A 22,685-nucleotide genomic window follows, 5' to 3' on the forward strand; every position below is an offset into this window, starting at 1 on the left:
TTTGCCAGCCAATTCTAACATAAAATTATTATTACCTCCTCCAACGAATTACAATAGCCTGAAATCAGGCCATCCTCTGGAACTCTGAAATCTTTCAGAGCGTCACGAAAGATGTTTTCATACACCTGAGACATTTTGCTCGATAGCAAAAACACAACCACTCAAAATACACGGTTAGTATGACAGTGAAGAACAAAGCAGACGCTTTTCCCGCTAACTCGATTCGTCCACAGATCTCGATCAGTCAACAAGTGTGCAGCGCGTTTGTATATACGTCATTTTGACGTCACTTCCGAGTGGTTTTCGACCACAATGATGTGTCTGTTAGGCTTCCCGTTTCCGAGCTGGCTCGCGCGACGGCTGCCTTGCGGGTTCCGTCGTCTGCTAGTGGGCTACCTTGCTGGGAACCTTGTAAGATTTCCAGGATAGGTCCGGTGCTATTTTTCTTGTAAGGTTCCCTGCGTGCGACCTGCGTTGGCCAATCATGAGACGTTTCGTTTGTGACGTCAGACGCGGAAAGCTTGAGCTGGAAGCCTTTGTTCATAGTTGCTTTTCTGCTGTTGTGAGGTGCGGTAGGAAGTTATTATAATTATAATTATTAAATAATGGCAGTGCAGTGGTCCAAGGAAGCGATTGAAACTTTGATATGTGCTTATAGGGAAGAACAGTGTCTGTACGTCGTGAAAAGCACAAATTATTACAATAAACACTTGCGTGCAGAGGCACTCGAAAGAGTTGCAAGTGCCGTGTGTCTTGTTCGACCATACACGACGAGCAAGGAGTGCTACAGCAAAATGCACAATCTACGAACTCAGTTTAAAGTGGAGCACGCCAAAGTAAAATCAACGAAAAGCAGTGGCGCTGGGATGAACGACGTAAGTACAAAACTATGAATTTTGTGTTGAATGTAGAAACCTACTACTTGCAAAAATCGAACACATTTAAGACTATTTCCTAGAAATATCACACTGAATATTCACCCGATTTTTGAAAGCACATAATCTTGAATGGTAATGGATTACGATGTAGCTTTCCCACGTACATTTTACTATGTTAATATGAACTTACAATTTTTCAGATATACAAACCATCTTTATGGTATTACGAGAAGTTAATGTTTTTGGCGGATCATTGCTTGCCACGAAAAAGCACAGCCATAGCCCTGACTCAACATTCCATGACTGAGGACAATGAAAGTGAAGAGGTTAGTTACCTATTTACTTAAGACAAAAACTGAATTTCATGAGTCTTAGACATATTAAAAATGCAATTAGAATACTGTGCTCCACTGTCGTAGCTATTCATACAGAATCATGTAGTGGATAGTAGTTTTGTAAAATTACTTTTGAAAATGAGGTTATTCTGTTTGAAGCTATTTAAGAACCATAGTAAACCCTGAAGGGATTAATTTTTAAATTTTTTAACCTTTTAAAAACTGGAGCAAAGTAGCCCTATTGTGGATTAGGCCTAATTTGCTTGTGGATAGGTGTCAGTTTTCTCTGTGGTTTTGATATGGTTTTATTTCTTCTGTATGATTCCCAGTCTTCATCTGAACTTCATCTGCAATTTGTTCTTATGATAGGTCTTCATCACTAGAATAATCAAGCACTGCCTGGTTTCTTCCTTCTATCAGGTTGTTTACTAGTACCTTTTACTGATTCAGAAGCATTTTGTGACATTCTTAGCAAATGTTCCATTTGTTATGGATTACTGGAATTCTTTCAGATTTTGTGTGCATTGTAATTTGCATATTGGTGTGCTCTTGGCTTTTGTCTGCATTCATACCCACTGTAACAACACTAATCTCTTAAGCAGTATTCCTTTCAATGTGTTAAGATTCATCCCAAGTTTCTTCAGGTGTGAAAGACAGCAATGAAAATATTGTGGAGCTATTTTGATCAAATTTGTCAGAGGGAAAAAGTTGCCTCAGTTTCCCTGAAATTGGGGCAAAGAACACCCCCCCCCCACTTTTATAATAACAAAATGTAATTTAAATAGAAGTTATCCCTTCTACATCTACATTTATACTCCGCAAGCCACCCAACGGTGTGTGGCGGAGGGCACTTTACGTGCCACTGTCATTACCTCCCTTTCCTGTTCCAGTCGCGTATGGTTCACGGGAAGAACGACTGTCTGAAAGCCTCCGTGCGCGCTCTAATCTCTCTAATTTTACATTCGTGATCTCCTTGGGAGGTATAAGTAGGGGGAAGCAATATATTCGATACCTCATCCAGAAACGCAACCTCTCGAAACCTGGCGAGCAAGCTACACCGCAATGCAGAGCGCCTCTCTTGCAGAGTCTGCCACTTGAGTTTATTAAACATCCCCATAACGCTATCACGGTTACCAAATAACCCTGTGATGAAACGCGCCGCTCTTCTTTGGATCTTCTCTATCTCCTTCGTCAGACCGATCTGGTACGGATCCCACACTGATGAGCAATACTCAAGTATAGGTCGAACGAGTGTTTTGTAAGCCACCTCCTTTGTTGATGGACTACATTTTCCAATTACTCTCCCAATGAATCTCAACCTGGTACCCGCCTTACCAACAATTAATTTTATATGATCATTCCACTTCAAATCGTTCCGCACGCATACTCCCAGATATTTTACAGAAGTAACTGCTGCCAGTGTTTGTTCCGCTATCATATAATCATACAATAAAGGATCCTTCTTTCTATGTATTCGCAATACATTACATTTGTCTATGTTAAGGGACAGTTGCCACTCCCTGCACCAAGTGCCTATCCGCTGCAGATCTTCCTGCATTTCGCTACAATTTTCTAATGCTGCAACTTTTCTGTATACTACAGCATCATCCGCAAAAAGCCGCATGGAACTTCCGACACTATCTACTAGGTCATTTATATACACTCCTGGAAATGGAAAAAAGAACACATTGACACCCGTGTGTCAGACACACCATACTTGCTCCGGACACTGCGAGAGGGCTGTACAAGCAATGATCACACGCACGGCACAGCAGACACACCAGGAACCGCGGTGTTGGCCGTCGAATGGCGCTAGCTGCGCAGCATTTGTGCACCGCCGCCGTCAGTGTCAGCCAGTTTGCCGTGGCATACGGAGCTCCATCGCAGTCTTTAACACTGGTAGCATGCCGCGACAGCGTGGACGTGACCCGTGTGTGCAGTTGACGGACTTTGAGCGAGGGGGTATAGTGGGCATGCGGGAGGCCGGGTGGACGTACCGCCGAATTGCTCAACACGTGGGGCGTGAGGTCTCCACAGTACATCGATGTTGTCGCCAGTGGTCGGCGGAAGGTGCACGTGCCCGTCGACCTGGGACCGGACCGCAGCGACGCACGGATGCACGCCAAGACCGTAGGATCCTACACAGTGCCGTAGGGGACCGCACCGCCACTTCCCAGCAAATTAGGGACACTGTTGCTCCTGGGGTATCGGCGAGGACCATTCGCAACCGTCTCCATGAAGCTGGGCTACGGTCCCGCACACCGTTAGGCCGTCTTCCGCTCACGCCCCAACATCGTGCAGCCCGCGTCCAGTGGTGTCGCGACAGGCGTGAATGGAGGGACGAATGGAGACGTGTCGTCTTCAGCGATGAGAGTTGCTTCTGCCTTGGTGCCAATAATGGTCGTATGCGACTTTGGCGCCGTGCAGGTGAGCGCCACAATCAGGACTGCATACGACCGAGGCACACAGGGCCAACACCCGGCATCATGGTGTGGGGAGCGATCTCCTACACTGGCCGTACACCACTGGTGATCGTCGAGGGGACACTGAATAGTGCACGGTACATCCAAACCGTCATCGAACCCATCGTTCTACCATTCCTAGACCGGCAAGGGAACTTGCTGTTCCAACAGGACAATGCACGTCCGCATGTATCCCGTGCCACCCAACGTGCTCTAGAAGGTGTAAGTCAACTACCCTGGCCAGCAAGATCTCCAGATCTGTCCCCCACTGAGCATGTTTGGGACTGGATGAAGCGTCGTCTCACGCGGTCTGCACGTCCAGCACGAACGCTGGTCCAACTGAGGCGCCAGGTGGAAATGGCATGGCAATCCGTTCCACAGGACTACATCCAGCATCTCTACGATCGTCTCCATGGGAGAATAGCAGCCGGCATTGCTGCGAAAGGTGGATATACACTGTACTAGTGCCGACATTGTGCATGCTCTGTTGCCTGTGTCTATGTGCCTGTGGTTCTGTCAGTGTGATCATGTGATGTATCTGACCCCAGGAATGTGTCAATAAAGTTTCCCCTTCCTGGGACATTGAATTCACGGTGTTCTTATTTCAATTTCCAGGAGTGTATATTGTGAAAAGCAATGGTCCCATAACACTCCCCTGTGGCACACCAGAGGTTACTTTGTCTGTAGACGTCTCTCCATTGATAACAACATGCTGTGTTCTGTTTGCTAAAAACTCTTCAATCGAGCCACACAGCTGGTCTGATATTCCGTAGGCTCTTACTTTGTTTATCAGGCGACAGTGCGGAACTGTATCGAACGCCTTCCGGAAGTCAAGAAAAATAGCATCTACCTGGGAGCCTGTATCTAATATTTTCTGGGTCTCATGAACAAATAAAGCGAGTTGGGTCTCACACGATCGCTGTTTCCGGAATCCATGTTGATTCCTACATAGTAGATTCTGGGTTTCCAAAAACGACATGATACTCGAGCAAAAAACATGTTCTAAAATTCTACAACAGATCGACGTCAGAGATATAGGTCTATAGTTTTGCGCATCTGCTCGACGACCCTTCTTGAAGACTGGGACTATCTGTGCTCTTTTCCAATCATTTGGAACCCTCCGTTCCTCTAGAGACTTGCGGTACACGGCTGTTAGAAGGGGTGCAAGTTCTTTCACGTACTCTGTGTAGAATCGAATTGGTATCCCGTCAGGTCCAGTGGACTTTCCTCTATTGAGTGATTCCAGTTGCTTTTCTATTCCTTGGACCCTTATTTCGACGTCAGCCATTTTTTCGTTTGTGCGAGGATTTAGAGAAGGAACTGCAGTGCGGTCTTCCTCTGTGAAACAGCTTTGGAAAAAGGTGTTTAGTATTTCAGCTTATGTAGTAACTGTCTCTTACATTATTTACAAAACTTCAGTATGCTCAACTGTTCAGGGGATGTTATGCATTTCATTCAGTTATAGTATTGCAATAAATTTCAGAATGTTTTGCAATTTACAGACATGCAGTCTCTCTTCTCAAAGTGTGGATATACAACCATCACCACATCAAAACATCGAAGGCTGTTATAGTCTTGATGTGGATGTGCTGAACGATGTACGCATTGGGGAACAATGTGGAGAAGCAGCAGCAGCAACAACAGCACCACCACCACCACAACCACCACCACCTACCACCTACCCATGCCACTCAAAGCAGGGATGGAAGAAGGAAGAGGCCTGGTGATGGGTACAAGAGTGCTGCTGAGGTAATAGCTAATAAAATATGTGCCACCCAAGACCGCCAACAACCCTTGGCAGAGCTAACTATGGATAGCTGCATGATATTCATTGGTAACCTTGCAAAGTAAACCAAGAGCAATGAAATCAGAATGCAGTTAATAAGAGACCTTGTTAATGTAACAACAGAAGCAAAACTGAAAGATCTACAGATACAAATGCAGAACTCGAGTGAAAGTGAAATTGTGTAAGTTTGTGATTTTCATGACATACAAAAAATAAATGGTATTTAAAATTATTTACTTTATTCCTTTCTTCCAAGTTCCCTTTAATTTCCACTAACATCTTGGCCAACAATATCTTTATTTGTTGTGCAACATACAATAAAGAAATATGCCAGTCATTGAATTATAAAATTGTCATTCCATTACTTCATTTATGTCATTTACTTATAGCACATCATTCCACTGCCATATGAAATATTGATAAAATGAACGTTTTTTCCCTGCTGTAAGACTTCTATTTATCTCACACCTGAAATTTTATGAAAGGCTTAAGAGAGAAAATTTAATTGTCTCTGAAAAACAAATTTCAGCCTTTTTTCAGCAATGGTATGACCAGTTACAAATAATTAATCTTCTGCTAATGACATAAATTCTATTGAGGTGGATTGATGTAGATATTTGTATAGTTCTTCTGAGATTTAATTTATACATATGTTTACAATGCTTTGTTGAACTGCTTTGAGAAGTCTGTTTTAAGGGTAACCAGACACAAATGCGAGAAGTGTTATAAGGTCCTTTGTCCACTTACTGCACTTAACATGAAAATGAAGCTTCGAATTTAAAGGTAATATTTCTGCTAATTGAATCAGAAATCAGTTGTTTAGCAAGATCATTTTTCTGATTTATGTGCATATCCTCATGGAGCTGAACAGCAACTTTACCAACAGTAAATGCAATCTCAAACATTTAATGGAAATTAATGGTAAAAGTCTAATGACAGATGCAAAAAGGGAAATGTAGATAAAGAATGCTGTAGTGTTGACTCGTGAAGTTTCTAATAATCCTAATGCTAGCTGTACTACCACATATTTCATATTAAACCATTTTTTCAGTTTTGAAAGCAATTTTCCGGGAAGGTAAATTAAATGCAATATTAAGAAATCAAAGAAACCTTTGTTCATGAAGTATCAGCAAGAAAGTGATGTATAAGAAATAGCTAGAACAATTATCAATACCAATTTCGAAATTAAACCACTGATATTGTTACATTCGCTGCCATGGGGTTCCACTAGCTGAGGCAGAGCCTTGGCTATTTCTGCTAGTGGCCACATTGCAGTCAACGTAAGAGACTGCCAAAGAAACCATATAAGCTATGTCTAGTAAGGAGAATTGTAAAATAGTTCAGAGAGTAAGTAAAACAGTACACTGATGCAGGAAAGAGGACATTTAGTGAAATAGAACTTTCTCATTGTCTGAAAGGAATGACTAAAGTAAAATCCCTGTAACATAATTATATACTAGCAAACCCAGAAATGCTGGACAATTGTAAAATATGTGTGGGAATTGGATACACATCTTTAGCACCCCTCTCTCCCCATCCTTATCTTACCACTGTATGATCTTGAGCCTTGATTGGAATGTCTCAATACGAGTAAGTGCATCCATTGAGATAACTGGTATACAGGGTATTCTAAAGACTTCTGCTACTGAATTTTTGGGGACAATAATTTCAATGGCATTTCACAATTTTAATCTGCATAGGAATAGGATTACAAAGTTTTCTAATCATAACTGGCCTCTTTCCTGTAAATATGACTGCTATGATGAAAACTTGGCAGCACATTTTGTATACAATTTGATTATACATAAGTAGGAAGAGTTATGATAGGGGAAACAACTTGCATAACGGTAGACATGCCAGACTATGTTGGTTGAAACACTGTGTGAATAGGTTAAGCTGTACATTTTCACAGCATAGCAATTTCTTTCTTGCAGTAACTTTATGCAGAAAACCTTAAGACATTTATAAAAAAGAGGAAAAATAGCCTATGTCAATATGAATGAGAGTATCACATAAAAATACAAAACATATTGGTAAATATCTTGCTATAGACTTTTGGTAACACCCCAACCCCCTATCTATCCAGATGTTCATTAGACACTATAAAAATTTGAAGCAAATTACCCAAGTACTTTGAGATATTTGGCAACAACATTATGCAGACTTGCCTATGTAGTAGCATAGCCTGCATGAAAGCTTTGCACTCAACTGTACATTTAGGTCAGGCTGTTTCACGAGAACAAATTAAAATATGCCGTTTTGAATCCACTCGATAGTAAGGATTTCTAAATCTCTGAGTAGGTAAATTACTTCAAGAGTATCACCCATAAATGCAGTAGTTGAGATATGTAGCCAATCATAGTATGAATTCCAAAAGAGGCATGTACTTATGTGACAAATAATAGCAGCTGAAATCTTGTGATATCTAATGATATAATTGTATTTAAGAAATTGGATACAGTTAAAATATCCTGCAATATTTAAATAATACACAGAGATACAAGTTGTCTGCATGATAAGTAATTGCAATAGGAATTTAACATGATAGGAAACAGGAGTAAAATAAGCAGTAACATTTTTAACCAATTCTGTTTATGCATTGTATTTGCATCGCACACACACACACACACACACACACACACACACACACACACACACACACACACACACACACACACACACACACACAAAAAAAAAAAAAAAGCGCGCGCGCGCGCGCGAACTGCAACAGTATTTTTTCTTCAGAACACTTCAAAAGCATTCTTGAACGTGAATCCTATCATGTAGTTGGTGTATCGGCAGCTGCATCTGGAACAGAAAACCAGAAACAAACAGCAGAAAATCTCTTACACACAAAAACAGACACCTATTGTCTGAATAGGAATATAGACAATATTCTTGAATACATGCATACTGATTAAGAAAGTTTTATGCAACTGATAAAAAAATGCACATACTTTGTAGCAGCCATCTATGACAACATTGAGACCTCATAAATGCCTAAATATATTCTCAGAGTTGTACATAGTTCTCTTAACCATATATTGCTTCATTATTCTCTTTACAGTTTCAAACATACATCAAAATTTAATAGAAAGTAGGTAATAGTTCTTACACTGCTAAAGGAGGCTAGTGATAGTGTGCCTGAAAAGAGGAAGCAAAATTTAAGGCTGTTCAGACCACAAAAATTTTCACTTTGCCTTCAGTGTAGCATTTCCCTTTCAGTGATGTGAGGAGCTGCCAAAAATGACATGTCCCATCTTGATAACAGGATTAGATTAGGAATATGCAAGTTGCCGAAGAGGCATCACATCAAAAGAAAGGTACTTTGCCATTGTGCCACACAAATTATTATTATTATTATTCAGTTCTCATGCAGAACAGTTGCAAAGTGGTGTCTTCTAGTTACTGGTATTTCAAATGCAAGGAGTCTAAAAATCAAGTGTCTTACAAACAGGAGTACAATGACCAATTTTAACATGTTGTTCTGAGACTACCAACATCATTCTATAAAAAAAAGAGGTTATCAAAAAGTAGTAGCAACAAAAATTGGTGTGCAAGGGTAGTAGCTAATATCTGACTCGTTTCAGGCAAATGCCGGGATGGTTCCTTTGAAAGGGCACGGCCGATTTCCTTCCCCATCCTTCACTAAACCGAGCTTGCGCTCCGTCTCTAATGACCTCGCTGTCGACGGGACGTTAAAACAACACTAACCTAACCTAATATCTGACTCCATGCAGAAACATTGTTTCACAAAGGTTGGGAATCACTGATACAGTGTTAAAGGAAGTGGTTAATAGTAATATGGGATAACATCATCATCCCGACACTATAAAATACTGTAATCCTGTGCCAATATCTGAAGTGAATGACAGGGGATGAAGACTCAGGACAGAGGTGGGAATAGAAGTATGTCTACCAGTGTGGAGCCAGTTTTCCAAGCAGACTAAAGGTAGAGCACAGTGTAAAGCAGCAAATTTGTGATCCAGAGTTATCACTAAATGCTGTTCCGTGTCGAAAAGTGAACAGTAAAACCACATTTGTATTATAAGTTATCTGGAACAGACAGTACTTAAATCAAAGAACATTGTACAATAGGGGCTAAACAGATGAGTCAATCCAACTGTTAAAATAGTGACCTCATATTTTAGAGGTTGGAGCAGGCCCTATTTGGCCATCCTGATTTATGTTACCCCTCATCAAGGTTCTGTCAAGGCCACAACTAACCAGCTGTCCTATCCCAAAAGCATACTTATATGTACACATACATGTATATTTACAAACTATGTCTTTCGATTGTATTATGGTGACAAATACCAGATAATTGTTAGATGATCCTTCGATGAATGAATAAATAAATAAGTAAAATAAAAATAAGCATATACATCCAAGTGCTATCAATCAGAAAAAAATATTGTGCAGTACCTTACTACCACAAATACAGTCAGCACAAAATTATCTTCCAAAACTGTTAATTTGGGATACATAAATGTTTAGTAGGTCTTTCCATACCTTCTTCATAACCATCAAAGAAAAATATTATTTCATAATAGTGGCTCGCTACATGTCCCAGGTAATTAATTGAGGAGCTGTTATACAAAATATCAGATTTTTGCAAGGTCTTGCACAGGTTCCAATCATTGCTTGAGATATATATACACTCCTGGAAATGGAAAAAAGAACACATTGACACCGGTGTGTCAGACCCACCATACTTGCTCCGGACACTGCGAGAGGGCTGTACAAGCAATGATCACACGCACGGCACAGCGGACACACCAGGAACCGCGGTGTTGGCCATCGAATGGCGCTAGCTGCGCAGCATTTGTGCACCGCCGCCGTCAGTGTCAGCCAGTTTGCCGTGGCATACGGAGCTCCATCACAGTCTTTAACACTGGTAGCATGCCGGGACAGCGTGGACGTGAACCGTATGTGCAGTTGACGGACTTTGAGCGAGGGCGTATAGTGGGCATGCGGGAGGGCGGGTGGACGTACTGCCGAATTGCTCAACACGTGGGGCGTGAGGTCTCCACAGTACATCGATGTTGTCGCCAGTGGTCGGCGGAAGGTGCACGTGCCCGTCGACCTGGGACCAGACCGCAGCGACGCACGGATGCACGCCAAGACCGTAGGATCCTACGCAGTGCCGTAGGGGCCGCACCGCCACTTCCCAGCAAATTAGGGACACTGTTGCTCCTGGGGTATCGGCGAGGACCATTCGCAACCGTCTCCATGAAGCTGGGCTACGGTCCCGCACACCGTTAGGTCGTCTTCCGCTCACGCCCCAACATCGTGCAGCCCGCCTCCAGTGGTGTCGCGACAGGCGTGAATGGAGGGACGAATGGAGACGTGTCGTCTTCAGCAATGAGAGTCGCTTCTGCCTTGGTGCCAATGATGGTCGTATGCGTGTTTGGCGCCGTGCAGGTGAGCGCCACAATCAGGACTGCATACGACCGAGGCACACAGGGCCAACACGCGGCATCATGGTGTGGGGAGCGATCTCCTACACTGGCCGTACACCACTGATGATCGTCGAGGGGACACTGAATAGTGCACGGTACATCCAAACCGTCATCGAACCCATCGTTCTACCATTCCTAGACCGGCAAGGGAACTTGCTGTTCCGACAGGACAATGCACGTCCGCATGTATCCCGTGCCACCCAACGTGCTCTAGAAGGTGTAAGTCAACTACCCTGGCCAGCAAGATCTCCGGATCTGTCCCCCATTGAGCATGTTTGGGACTGGATGAAGCGTCGTCTCACGCGGTCTGCACGTCCAGCACGAACGCTGGTCCATCTGAGGCGCCAGGTGGAAATGGCATGGCAAGCCGTTCCACAGGACTACATCCAGCATCTCTAAGATCGTCTCCATGGGAGAATAGTAGCCTGCATTGCTGCGAAAGGTAGGTGGATATACACTAGTGCCGACATTGTGCATGCTCTGTTGCCTGTGTCTATGTGCCTGTGGTTCTGTAAGTGTGATCATGTGATGTATCTGACCCCAGGAATGTGTCAATAAAGTTTCCCCTTCCTGGGACAATGAATTCACGGTGTTCTTATTTCAATTTCCAGGAGTGTATATATATCTCAAAAAATCACTGTCAATATGCCAAAGGACTGAAAATGAAATATCATGTCAGATGTTGTCTCACTTCTCTTGCACTGGCTGCACTATGATTTGCACCCTGTGTAGCAATGCCAGGAAGACATGGTAATTCATCTACATTTGGAGGGATATATCCTGGAGAGTTTCTGGCAAGTACAAAATTATGTAGCAAGCAACACACTTTTGTAATGAGCTCTACTTGGGAAACAGTGGAATAGTCTGCAGCAAAATTCTGAATTTTTTTGACATTATGCCAACGGCATTTCCCACAACTCTATGTGCTCTACAAATTCTGTAGTTAAAAATTCTTTTTTCAGGTGTCATGTCACATTCAGGATACGGTTTCATTAAATTTTCCTTTAACGCTAAAGCATCATCTGCCACAAACATGTAGGGAACACAGATGTCACTACCTGGAAGTGGAGACTTTGGTGGCAAATTTAATGAACCATCCATGAGGTTCATGAACAAGGCACTCTCCTGAATATTGCACCATCATTCATTCTTCCATTTCTGCCAATGTCCCCAAACAAAAATTTATAATTAGCATCTACTAGAGCTAAAAGAACTATGCTGTCGTGGCCTTTGTAGTTTCTGAATGATGAACCATCAGAGCGCAGAGGCCTAAACTTGACATGTGTCCCATCAAGTGCTCCAATGCAATGCGGGAATTGCCAGAGGCTGTGGAACCCATCTTCTATTACTTTCCACTTGGCGGGATCACGTGGACACTGCAAATTACATTTTACTTCACAGTCGTGCTGTACCAAGTAGAAAATCGTAGCAAATACTCATAGCATTTATCTTGAGCTTACCTGTATCGCATTACCTCCTAACACGCTTGCTATGGCCGTCAAAGTCTCTGGTATCATACGGGAGAGCGTGTTGTTCGCTATTCGTGTAGAATAGGCCAAATCTTTGTGTTTCCGGTCGCTAGGAAACGCAGTGTGACAGCAAGCCTAGAGACGCATATTAAACATGTCTCAGATTGATCATAAAATTACAATGGATTATAAATAAAAATTAACTTTCTGTTTCGAACATATAATAATGCACTTACTGTTCCCGCACCGTAACTGCCTGACGCATCACCGTGTCTGTCTTCTGAATCAAAGGCGAAACCATACAAAGCAGTTCTTCAAATACCAATACATCCATTCGAATAAAATTTGCAAAGGATGTGCAATCTTCTATCCTATAAAATAAAGTCGTATATAACAGTCATTATTGGTATATTTATAAAGTCAAACAGTAATGAAATGGTGATACTTTTCAAACAAAAGTAGGTGTTATGCGAACTAACCTCAACTCTTTATGAAGCATGGAGAGCACACCTTTCCCAGTGTTTCTCCTCTTAATCCAGTTTTTCATCCATTCTTTCTTTCTTCTTCTCTCAGTAGCATGTATTTCTGCATCGTTTAGCACCAAAAGAGCTAATAATGCCAGTTTGCTCTGAACATCTGTACCTGAAGCAGCCATCTTCGTTCGATACAACACGCAGCCGATCACAACACAACTAGCTGTCGATCTTGCACCGTGGGAGAGCTTCGGCATGGAAGATAGCCGGCTCTCTTCCCTGCAAGCCGGCGAGCATGCACGCCATCTCGCAAACTTGCGGCGAACCTTTCTCCGTGTGAGACGGGCTTAAACGTAAGCTTGCGAACTAGCTATACTATGGCGCTGCTTCTATTGGCGCGTGCGTCGTGTGCAACTGGCAACGCAGCAGTCTCACGCATCTGGGTGGGCATGCGCAAGCTGCCAAGATAAAAGAATTGAACTATACTCCATTAAATTTCGGGAATGCGGCCGCATAAATTCTGCTTCTTCTTCTAATATTTCGGCTGTATATCTTTCAGCCATCTTCAGAGAGAGCCGTACGACTGACGCTCCAGCGCTCGCTCCATCCTTTTAAACTCGCGGACCGCGCCACTGCGCATGCGGCCACAGATGAACAAGGCGCCAGTGATGTTGATCGGCGGCAAAGACGTAACATATGCATGAGTTACGTCTGTGGCTGCGCATTCGATCCATACTGGGAGATCGATGTATTACTGGGAGCTGAACTGTAGCGACGTCTTTGTAAGTTCAATATTGAAAGTGCCGGATTCCATGATTTATCTAATGTGAAACCGCTGTCTCTATTAATTAAATTCTTCACCAAGCGGATTTCAATGGCCTCTTTTACTACGGAGTCCCAGAAAGATGAAACAGAAGTCAGAATTTCGACATTTTCATATACCATAGAGTGACCAGAATCAATACAATGCTCTGCCACAGCCGATTTACTGGGTTGTAAGAGCCGAGTGTACCTGCGATGTTCCGTACACCTCTCTTGGACTGTACGATTCGTTTGTCCGATATATGAAAGGCCACATTCACATGGTATCTTGTAAACTCCAGGTTTGCGGAGTAGTAAGTCATCTTTAACGGAACCCAGGAGTGCAGCCGTCTTCGCCGGTGGACGAAAAATCACTTTTACTTTATGTTTAGTGAGGATCCGTCCTATTTTGGATGAAAGGCTTCCCACATACGGCAGGACAGCCATGGATTTAAATGTTTCCTCGTCATCTTCTGCATTCCTTACGGACACCTTAGGTTTTATTTGTAGTGCCTTACGTATCTGTTGTGGAGAATACCCGTTGTCCTCAAAAACTCTCTTCAAATGTAAAAGTTCGTCTTTTAAACTACTTTCATCAGATATGACGTGTGCTCGGTGTACCAAAGTTCTTAGAACACTACTCGTCTGCGAAGGACGGTGACAGCTATTTGCATGTAAATATAAGTCCGTATGGGTCGGTTTCCGATATACTGCATGACCCAGAGTGCCCTCTTCTTTACGCCGAACCAAGACATCCAAAAATGGAAGACATCCCTCGTTTTCCACTTCCATTGTAAACTGAATTTGTCCATGGATGGAATTCAGATGGTTTAAGAAGTCCTGCAATTTGTCCTCGCCATGGGGCCACACTACAAAGGTGTCGTCAACGTACCTCCAAAAAACTGTAGGCTTCAAACTAGCAGACTCCAGGGCTTTCTCCTCGAAATCCTCCATAAATAAATTGGCCACCAAGGGTGACAAAGGACTACCCATGTAGTGTGGCCCCATGGCGAGGACAAATTGCAGGACTTCTTAAACCATCTGAATTCCATCCATGGACAAATTCAGTTTACAATGGAAGTGGAAAACGAGGGATGTCTTCCATTTTTGGATGTCTTGGTTCGGCGTAAAGAAGAGGGCACTCTGGGTCATGCAGTATATCGGAAACCGACCCATACGGACTTATATTTACATGCAAATAGCTGTCACCATCCTTCGCAGACGAGTAGTGTTCTAAGAACTTTGGTACACCGAGCACACGTCATATCTGATGAAAGTAGTTTAAAAGACGAACTTTTACATTTGAAGAGAGTTTTTGAGGACAACGGGTATTCTCCACAACAGATACGTAAGGCACTACAAATAAAACCTAAGGTGTCCGTAAGGAATGCAGAAGATGACGAGGAAACATTTAAATCCATGGCTGTCCTGCCGTATGTGGGAAGCCTTTCATCCAAAATAGGACGGATCCTCACTAAACATAAAGTAAAAGTGATTTTTCGTCCACCGGCGAAGACGGCTGCACTCCTGGGTTCCGTTAAAGATGACTTACTACTCCGCAAACCTGGAGTTTACAAGATACCATGTGAATGTGGCCTTTCATATATCGGACAAACGAATCGTACAGTCCAAGAGAGGTGTACGGAACATCGCAGGTACACTCGGCTCTTACAACCCAGTAAATCGGCTGTGGCAGAGCATTGTATTGATTCTGGTCACTCTATGGTATATGAAAATGTCGAAATTCTGACTTCTGTTTCATCTTTCTGGGACTCCGTAGTAAAAGAGGCCATTGAAATCCGCTTGGTGAAGAATTTAATTAATAGAGACAGCGGTTTCACATTAGATAAATCATGGAATCCGGCACTTTCAATATTGAACTTACAAAGACGTCGCTACAGTTCAGCTCCCAGTAATACATCGATCTCCCAGCATGGATCGAATGCGCAGCCACAGACGTAACTCATGCATATGTTACGTCTTTGCCGCCGATCAACATCACTGGCGCCTTGTTCATCTGTGGCCGCATGCGCAGTGGCGCGGTCCGCGAGTTTAAAAGGATGGAGCGAGCGCTGGATCGTCAGTCGTACGGCTCTCTCTGAAGATGACTGAAAGATATACAGCCGAAATATTAGAAGAAGAAGCAGAATTTATGCGGCTGCATTCCCGAAATTTAATGGAGCAGTCTTTGCGCCGCGAAAACCTGAAGATTCACAATTGAACTATAGTTCCAAAACTGCTAAGTAATTGGCTGTTGCATTAAAGGTAAGATGACCACTGGTTTGGCTGAATGCAACTGATACATAGGTATTCTCGTTGGATAATTTCCGGCTGGAGACAATTTCTCTAGAGCTCTCGCACCATCTGGGAAATGTTGAGAAAATAGTCTGATGGTTTTATATTTTTCAGGCCATATCGTCTCACACATTCGAGATAAATTGGAAACATATTTTCAGCGTGCAGTCGATTCTCTAAAAAAGATTTATAGCGTCGTTTACAATGACAACAGTATTCGTAATTTCTGGCACTGCATTTGCATTGTTACCCACGAGGTTGAGTTTGTGACTTGATGAAAGAAACTGTGAGGATCCATAATATTTCTTTCTCAAAATGGCCTGTACACTGCTCTCTCTGCCAGCCATTGTAGAACAACCATCGAAGACAAATCCTACACAATCTCCTGCGATGCGCAGTAACCGTTCCCCAATGTAGTTCCTTGAAATGACCCTGGCGTCACAGATCTTGTGTCGAATCGTGACCAGAACGGAACCTGTTGCACCATTCCACAATGGTAGTTTCCAACAGACATGCTTCTCACAGACATTCTTCATTCTCTGACTGATGTCTACTGTTGTTTGTCATTCGGCAGTGAAGAGAAGAACAATAGCACGTAGTTCCTGTTTGGACGCATTTGGTGATAAAGTCGTCATAGTTCACGTTTAGGCATTTACTACACGCACGTCGGTAAGACACGAGAATCACACCAGTCTCTCGCCTACATGTCGGTGCTTATATACCCGCATTGGAGTTGCGCTACGATGCGTATACGCTGCAGTAAAGCCTTCAATCGGAAACTCTTTGATCGGACCTTGTATAAGGATGTTGGATATTTCTCGTTCTTTTTGATGCTGGCTAACTACAACACAGCACATACTCTGAACATTACAGACAAGAAATCAATGTGAGCCGTTAGTAGGCCCTTCACTGCGTTATCATTTAAACTTGAGGTGCCACTGGGTAAACAAGAGTCGATTGTGAATGATGTGGACTGCTGAGTGTTCTCTTTTGTCTTTGACACATTATCTGATTCCTGATAACACCACTTGTCGTGAGACTACTTTTAAAAACCGCATACCAAACAGGAATAAATCAAGAATGGTACAGAGACACGCGAATCTCGTGTAAATATTGATTATTATGTGAATAAACAAAGGGTTTAGCAGAAGATTACAACATTAATACGCAGATCTGTAACAAAGAAAGAAAAAGTAATATTCACGGTTCCTTTGGCTGCACGTTTATCTATCGGTATCACAAACTGTCTGCTAAAAACTTCAGGCTGCAGCGCTAAGTCCCTCAAGTTCGATTGTCGGCTAATTTCCAAGAATGATTGCGTATGGAAATTGCGGTGTGCAAACGATACATATCGAACGTGGGATCGTAAATAGATCATGCGACTATGGTGGCGGGCGTAATGAGTATGTTTACGGCGGTCGCTACAGCAACGATGTAAGAAGAGCGATACAAAAATACTTGTAATTGCAAAGTAAACGACTTACCTTACTCGTCGTCGGTGTTGTCATCATGTGAAAGTCCATTACTGTGGTCTGGATGGATGATTTGGAAAAGTTGAGCCGTGTATTCTTCCTGATACTCGTTCGTTTCCCGTACTGTCCGCAAAGAAATTGACACAGTATTTCAACACTGAGACTGTTCTTACGAAGTTTTACACACTTCTCACCACCACAGTCTACACAGTCCCTTCTTCCCTCGTCTGGTAGGACTCCACATTCACGACAAAAGTCCAACAATTTTCTACGCTGGATAAACATGGAATTGGATTTTTCCATGTGAGAGAATCCGCCGAAGAAACGTCAAGAACACCAGACATCCCACTCACTAAACCATAAATCGTCTGGGATTCCCTAGCAACTCACAAATAATTCGCGGAGGTGTGTAATTTAGAGCAACTAAGACAACGACGGAAAACAGATGAAAATGACGATCACATATAATTGATCACAACGCCTGCCACCAGAGTCGCATGATCGATTTACGATCGCACGTTCGATGTGTATCGTTTGGACACCGCAACTTCGATAGGTAATCATTCTTGGAAACTTCGAATGTCGAATCTTTGATCTTTATAAATACAGTCATATCAATGGCTGCAAGCATTTGGTGGATTATTTCTGTAAACATACAGGTTGACAGAGGGCTAGTGCAATCGACGTTACTATTTACAAAACAATACACTACTTCAGTTTAAATATTTTATTTTTAGCTCATAGAAAAATTCTGTACGACTGGTGCTCAACTTTCAGTCACGAGTTTGTTTTCGCGCCACGTACTGTTTACTCTCTGTTTTCCCGCGACGAATAATTGCTCTCTGAACGGCGTACGTATAGAAGCAGCTGTGCCTTGGCCGCACTTGTCTTGTTTGCTCTGTCTTCGACAGTTACATACGAGGCAGATTCGGAGCTTCCAGTATTCTGTACAAGAGTTCTATAACAGAAGCTTTTATTTTCGGTTTCCAGAGTCCAGTAGAAAGTTCTCTTGGCGATAAGGTAAGAGATAATTAACTTTTGTAGCGCAGAATGAGAGTGACGCGTAATCAGTAGCGATTTTTCTCATAGATAGTTACGAAAATGTGTGATGTTTGTGTTCTTCGAGATGTTAAGGTTGTTGTGTTGTTATTGGACACGTCAACATACAAGAAAAACATTACGTGGTCCAACTGCGTGCAGTTTCTCGTGTTCTGCAGCTTCTGAGACACTCATTTCCATCACGATCATCCCATAGGCAAAGTACCTACGGTATTGAATTGCTGTTTCTTTCGGTTGTCAGTGGCCTGGAATAATGACAAACTAGCTGCGGATGTTTTTAATGTCGCTGCTCCATAGTTTTACGCACATAATGTACTGTCTGACAAGCTAATGGTCGTAACTTGCAAACATTCTGTTAATGGTGCTAACTGCCTTGTACGTTTAATACCGCTCAACTGGTGCAATAGTCCCTTGAAGTGTTTTCTCTAGAATGCGTTTAGTCATTTTCGGCATTATGTGCAATAAATGCAAATTATTCGTTAGCAGGTTGCGTAAAAGTTTCATGCGTTCCTTTTTTGACAGTGTATTCGAGCGCGCAAGCATGCGCATGCGAAGACGTACACACGCTCGCGCGCGCGCGTGTGTGTGTGTGTGTGTGTGTGTGTTTTTCTCAAGGTCGAAATATATTAATTTTGATCTCTCACCCCCGACCCCTTTTCAGGGTGTAAGATTAGTTTCGACTCCAATTAAATAAAAAATTCAGGTTCCTCTGTTGCAAGTTTGAACTCACAAATATAACGCAGGTTTCCGTCAGTTACGTAGTTTCGCGCCATAATATAATAAACTGTAGTTTCCTTATGTTTAGTGATCATTTCTGAGACTGTATATGGTAATATGTGGTTGCAATTGTGTTGCTGTAGATTACATGGTGAAAGTTATTGGCGTACTAATTCTGCCTTACCTCCATCCAAACTGCCTGCTCTGTCTGCTCTGTTTAGTCACTTTGATTTAGTGACCGCTTTTTCTCAGCAGTTGTTCACTGATACATACAACCATCCTTAACAGGTATTCAGATACTCCCGATCTCTGCTCAAAGCCCGATGGAATCTTTCAATACATATACAGCAGAGTTGATATCTCGGCAATAAATGCAGATCGCGCCTCTAGCTCACAGTTGCAACACAATACAAACTGTCCCTCTGCAATATTTGTTGATCACAATTGTGATCCTTCGTGAGACCTGGTGAATGTAGAACTACTTCTTAATAATTCTAAACTGCAGGTTATCAGAAACCTTAGGTGCTCCCGTATTTACAGCAAACGCGACAGAGCATGTGAAAAATCGGCGATAAAATCGAGATCGCAGAAAAGAATAAGACGGCGTAAAAAGCAGGCACGAATACGTCATCTTGGAAGTACAGTCAAAGAACATTCGCCTTTATCTAACTTTCTGCAGTTGTAAAATCTAGTTTACTTTTCCAGGAATAATTGTTTGAAACAGGGTTGCGGCAACTGTCCCAGATGCTCAGTGGGCCCCAACCACTTTTGAGGAGACGGGTGTGCGACGCCTCGGTGCGTGAACTTCGCCGCCTTCGGTGAGTGAACTTCGTTTGATACTCGAACATTTGTGACATGTAGGTCAATGTGAAATACCCACACTATTGTGTCTTTGTGGTACAACAGTCACCATGGAGCGAAACGTCTCTACACCATATATGTGTTTGCATTCCAAACCGCAAAATTCTTGTTTTCATACGTTAACATCATATACTCGTGTTCTGCTCAACTAAGACAACGCAGAAGACAGTGCTAGAGGCAATGCAGATTTTGAGCAGTTCGTCAGGATCATTTAATACGAGTAACGTCAGGATCACTAAATTATCAATTTAATCAACTAATACACTACTGCCCATTAAAATTGGTACACCACGAAGATGACGTGTTACAGACACGAAATTTAACACACAGGAAGAAGATGCAGTGATATGCAAATGATCAGCTTATCAGAGCATTCACATAAGGTTGGCGCCGATGGCGACACCTACAACGTGCTGACATGAGGAAAGCTTCCATCCGATTTCTCATACACAAACAGCAGTTGACCGGCGTTGCCTGTGAAACGTTGTTGTGATGCCTCGTGTAAGGAGGAGAAATGCATATCATCACGTTTCCGACTTTGATAAAGGTCGGATTGTAGCCTATCGCGAATGCGGTTAATCGTATCGCGACGTTGCTGCTAGCGTTGGTCGAGATACAGTGACTGTTAGCAGAATATGAAATCGGTCGGTTCAGGGGGGAACGCCGTGTTGGATCCCAACGGCCTCGTATCACTAGCAGTCGAGATGAGAGGCATCTTATCCCCATGGTTGTAACGGATCGTGCAGCCACGTCACGATCCCTGAGTCAACAGATGGGGACGTTTGCAAGACAACAACCATCTGCACGAACAGTTCGACGACGTTTGCAGCAGCACGGACTATCAGCTCGGAGACCGTGGCTGCGGTTACCCTTAGCGCTGCATCAGAGACAGGAGCGCAAGCGATGGTGTACTCAACGACGAACCTGGGTGCACAAATGGTAAAACGTCATTTTTTCGGATAAATCCAGGTTCTGTTTACAGCATCAAGATGGTCGCATCCGTGTTTGGCGACATCGCGTTGAACGCACATTGGAAGCGTGTATTCGTCATCGCCATATTGGCGTATCACCCGGCATGATGGTATGGGGTGCCATTGGTTACACGTCTCGGTCACCTCTTGTTCGCATTGACGTCATTTGGAACAGCGGACGTTACATTTCAGATGTGTTACGACCCGTGACTCTGCACTTCATTCGATATCCCTGCGACACCCTGCATTTCAACAGGATAATGCACGACCGCATGTTGCAGATCCTGTACGGGCCTTTCTGGATACAGAAAATGTTCGACTGCTGCCCTGGCCAGCACATTCTCCAGATCTCTCACGAATTGAAAATGTCTGGTCAATGGTGGCCGAGCAACTGGGACGTTACAATACGTCAGTCACTACTCTTGATGAACCGTCGTATCATGTTGAAGCTGCAGGGGCAGTTGTACCTGCACACGCCATCCAAGCTCTGTTTGACTCAATGCACAGGCGTATCAAGGTGGTTGTTCTGGGTACTGATTTCTCAGGATCTATGCACCCAAATTGCGTGAAAATGTAATCACATGTCAGTTGTAGTATAATATATTTGTCCAATGAATACCCGTTTATCATCTGCATTTCTACTTGGTGTAGCAATTTTAATGGCCAGTAGTGTATAATTCAGTAATGATATTAAAACAGAATTTCTGTGGTGATCAAACCTACATCAGCCAAAGTCATGAACTATCTTTTTCTGTTCTGTACAGCTACTCCTCTTTACTCAATGTCTGCGTAATCAATGAATACATGACCGAAATTAAGAATTACTATATCACAAACTTCAAATCGCTAAACACACTGACGGAAAAAAATGGCAACCAAGAGGGAGTCGTGTGACATAAACGATTGTTGATAGGCGAGTTTCTGTATCTGAAAAATGACACGTATTCCAATTTCTTGCCAGTCGTCTAAGAGTGGCGATAATAACGCCACAGTGAGAGAGCATATTAGCTTTTCTTTAAATACGAGCTGTAACGGTGGTGAGCGTTTGTAACGTTTGGGACAGGACGCGATGAGGTGATGTTAGTCAAGACTGCCTTTAAGGCAACAAAGATGCCATTATCAACACCCCACTGTATTTGAACGAGGTCGCGTAATTGGGCTTTGAGAAGCTGGATGTTCCTTCTATGATACTGCAGAAATACTAGGCAGGAATGTCGGCACCGTACATGACTGCTAAAAGCGTTAGTGACGAGAATGTAAGCCGGCCGGTGTGACCGAGCGGTTCGAGGCGCTTGAGTCTGGAACAGCGTGACCGCTCCGGTCGCAGGTTCGAATCCTGCCTCGGGCATGCGTGTGTGTGATGTCCTTAGGTTAGTTAGGTTTAAATAGATCTAAGTTCTAGGGGAATGATGACCTCAGATGTTAAGTCCCATAGTGCTCAGAGCCATTTGAACCATTTTTTTAATTTTTTGTACGAGAATGTAAGGTCGCAAGAAGACCGTGCTCCAGCCGGCCACGTGGCACTACCGAGAACGAAGAGCATCGTGTTCAGTATATGGTTTTGGTGCGTCATACTGCATCTGCAGCAGCAATCTGAGCAGTAGTTGGCACCATAGTGACGCAACGAACTGTTACAAATAGGTT

At 43.1% G+C, this 22,685-nt stretch overlaps 1 protein-coding gene across 1 annotated transcript; it reads left to right on the forward strand.

Moving 5' to 3' along the window:
• Window positions 1-663: 663 nt before the first annotated feature.
• Window positions 664-5,436, forward strand: LOC126428449 (uncharacterized). The gene is made up of 3 exons (XM_050090384.1): window positions 664-875; window positions 1,079-1,204; window positions 5,178-5,436. The coding sequence occupies exons 1-3, from the start codon at window positions 795-797 to the stop codon at window positions 5,400-5,402; spliced, it is 432 nt and encodes a 143-aa protein (XP_049946341.1). The 5' UTR covers window positions 664-794; the 3' UTR covers window positions 5,403-5,436.
• Window positions 5,437-22,685: the final 17,249 nt, after the last annotated feature.

Source organism: Schistocerca serialis, chromosome 12 (assembly GCF_023864345.2).
Source record: "Schistocerca serialis cubense isolate TAMUIC-IGC-003099 chromosome 12, iqSchSeri2.2, whole genome shotgun sequence".
NCBI classification, from domain to species: domain Eukaryota; kingdom Metazoa; phylum Arthropoda; class Insecta; order Orthoptera; family Acrididae; genus Schistocerca; species Schistocerca serialis.

What these genes read in the sequence shown, in the direction of transcription:
- LOC126428449 (XM_050090384.1), top strand. Translation starts at nt 795, where the DNA reads ATGCACAATCTACGAACTCAGTTTAAAGTGGAGCACGCCAAAGTAAAA. An exon ending in GTGGCGCTGGGATGAACGAC is followed by an intron (nt 876 to 1,078) that starts GTAAGTACAAAA and finishes ACAATTTTTCAG; the next exon opens with ATATACAAACCATCTTTATG. An exon ending in AGGACAATGAAAGTGAAGAG is followed by an intron (nt 1,205 to 5,177) that starts GTTAGTTACCTA and finishes TGCAATTTACAG; the next exon opens with ACATGCAGTCTCTCTTCTCA.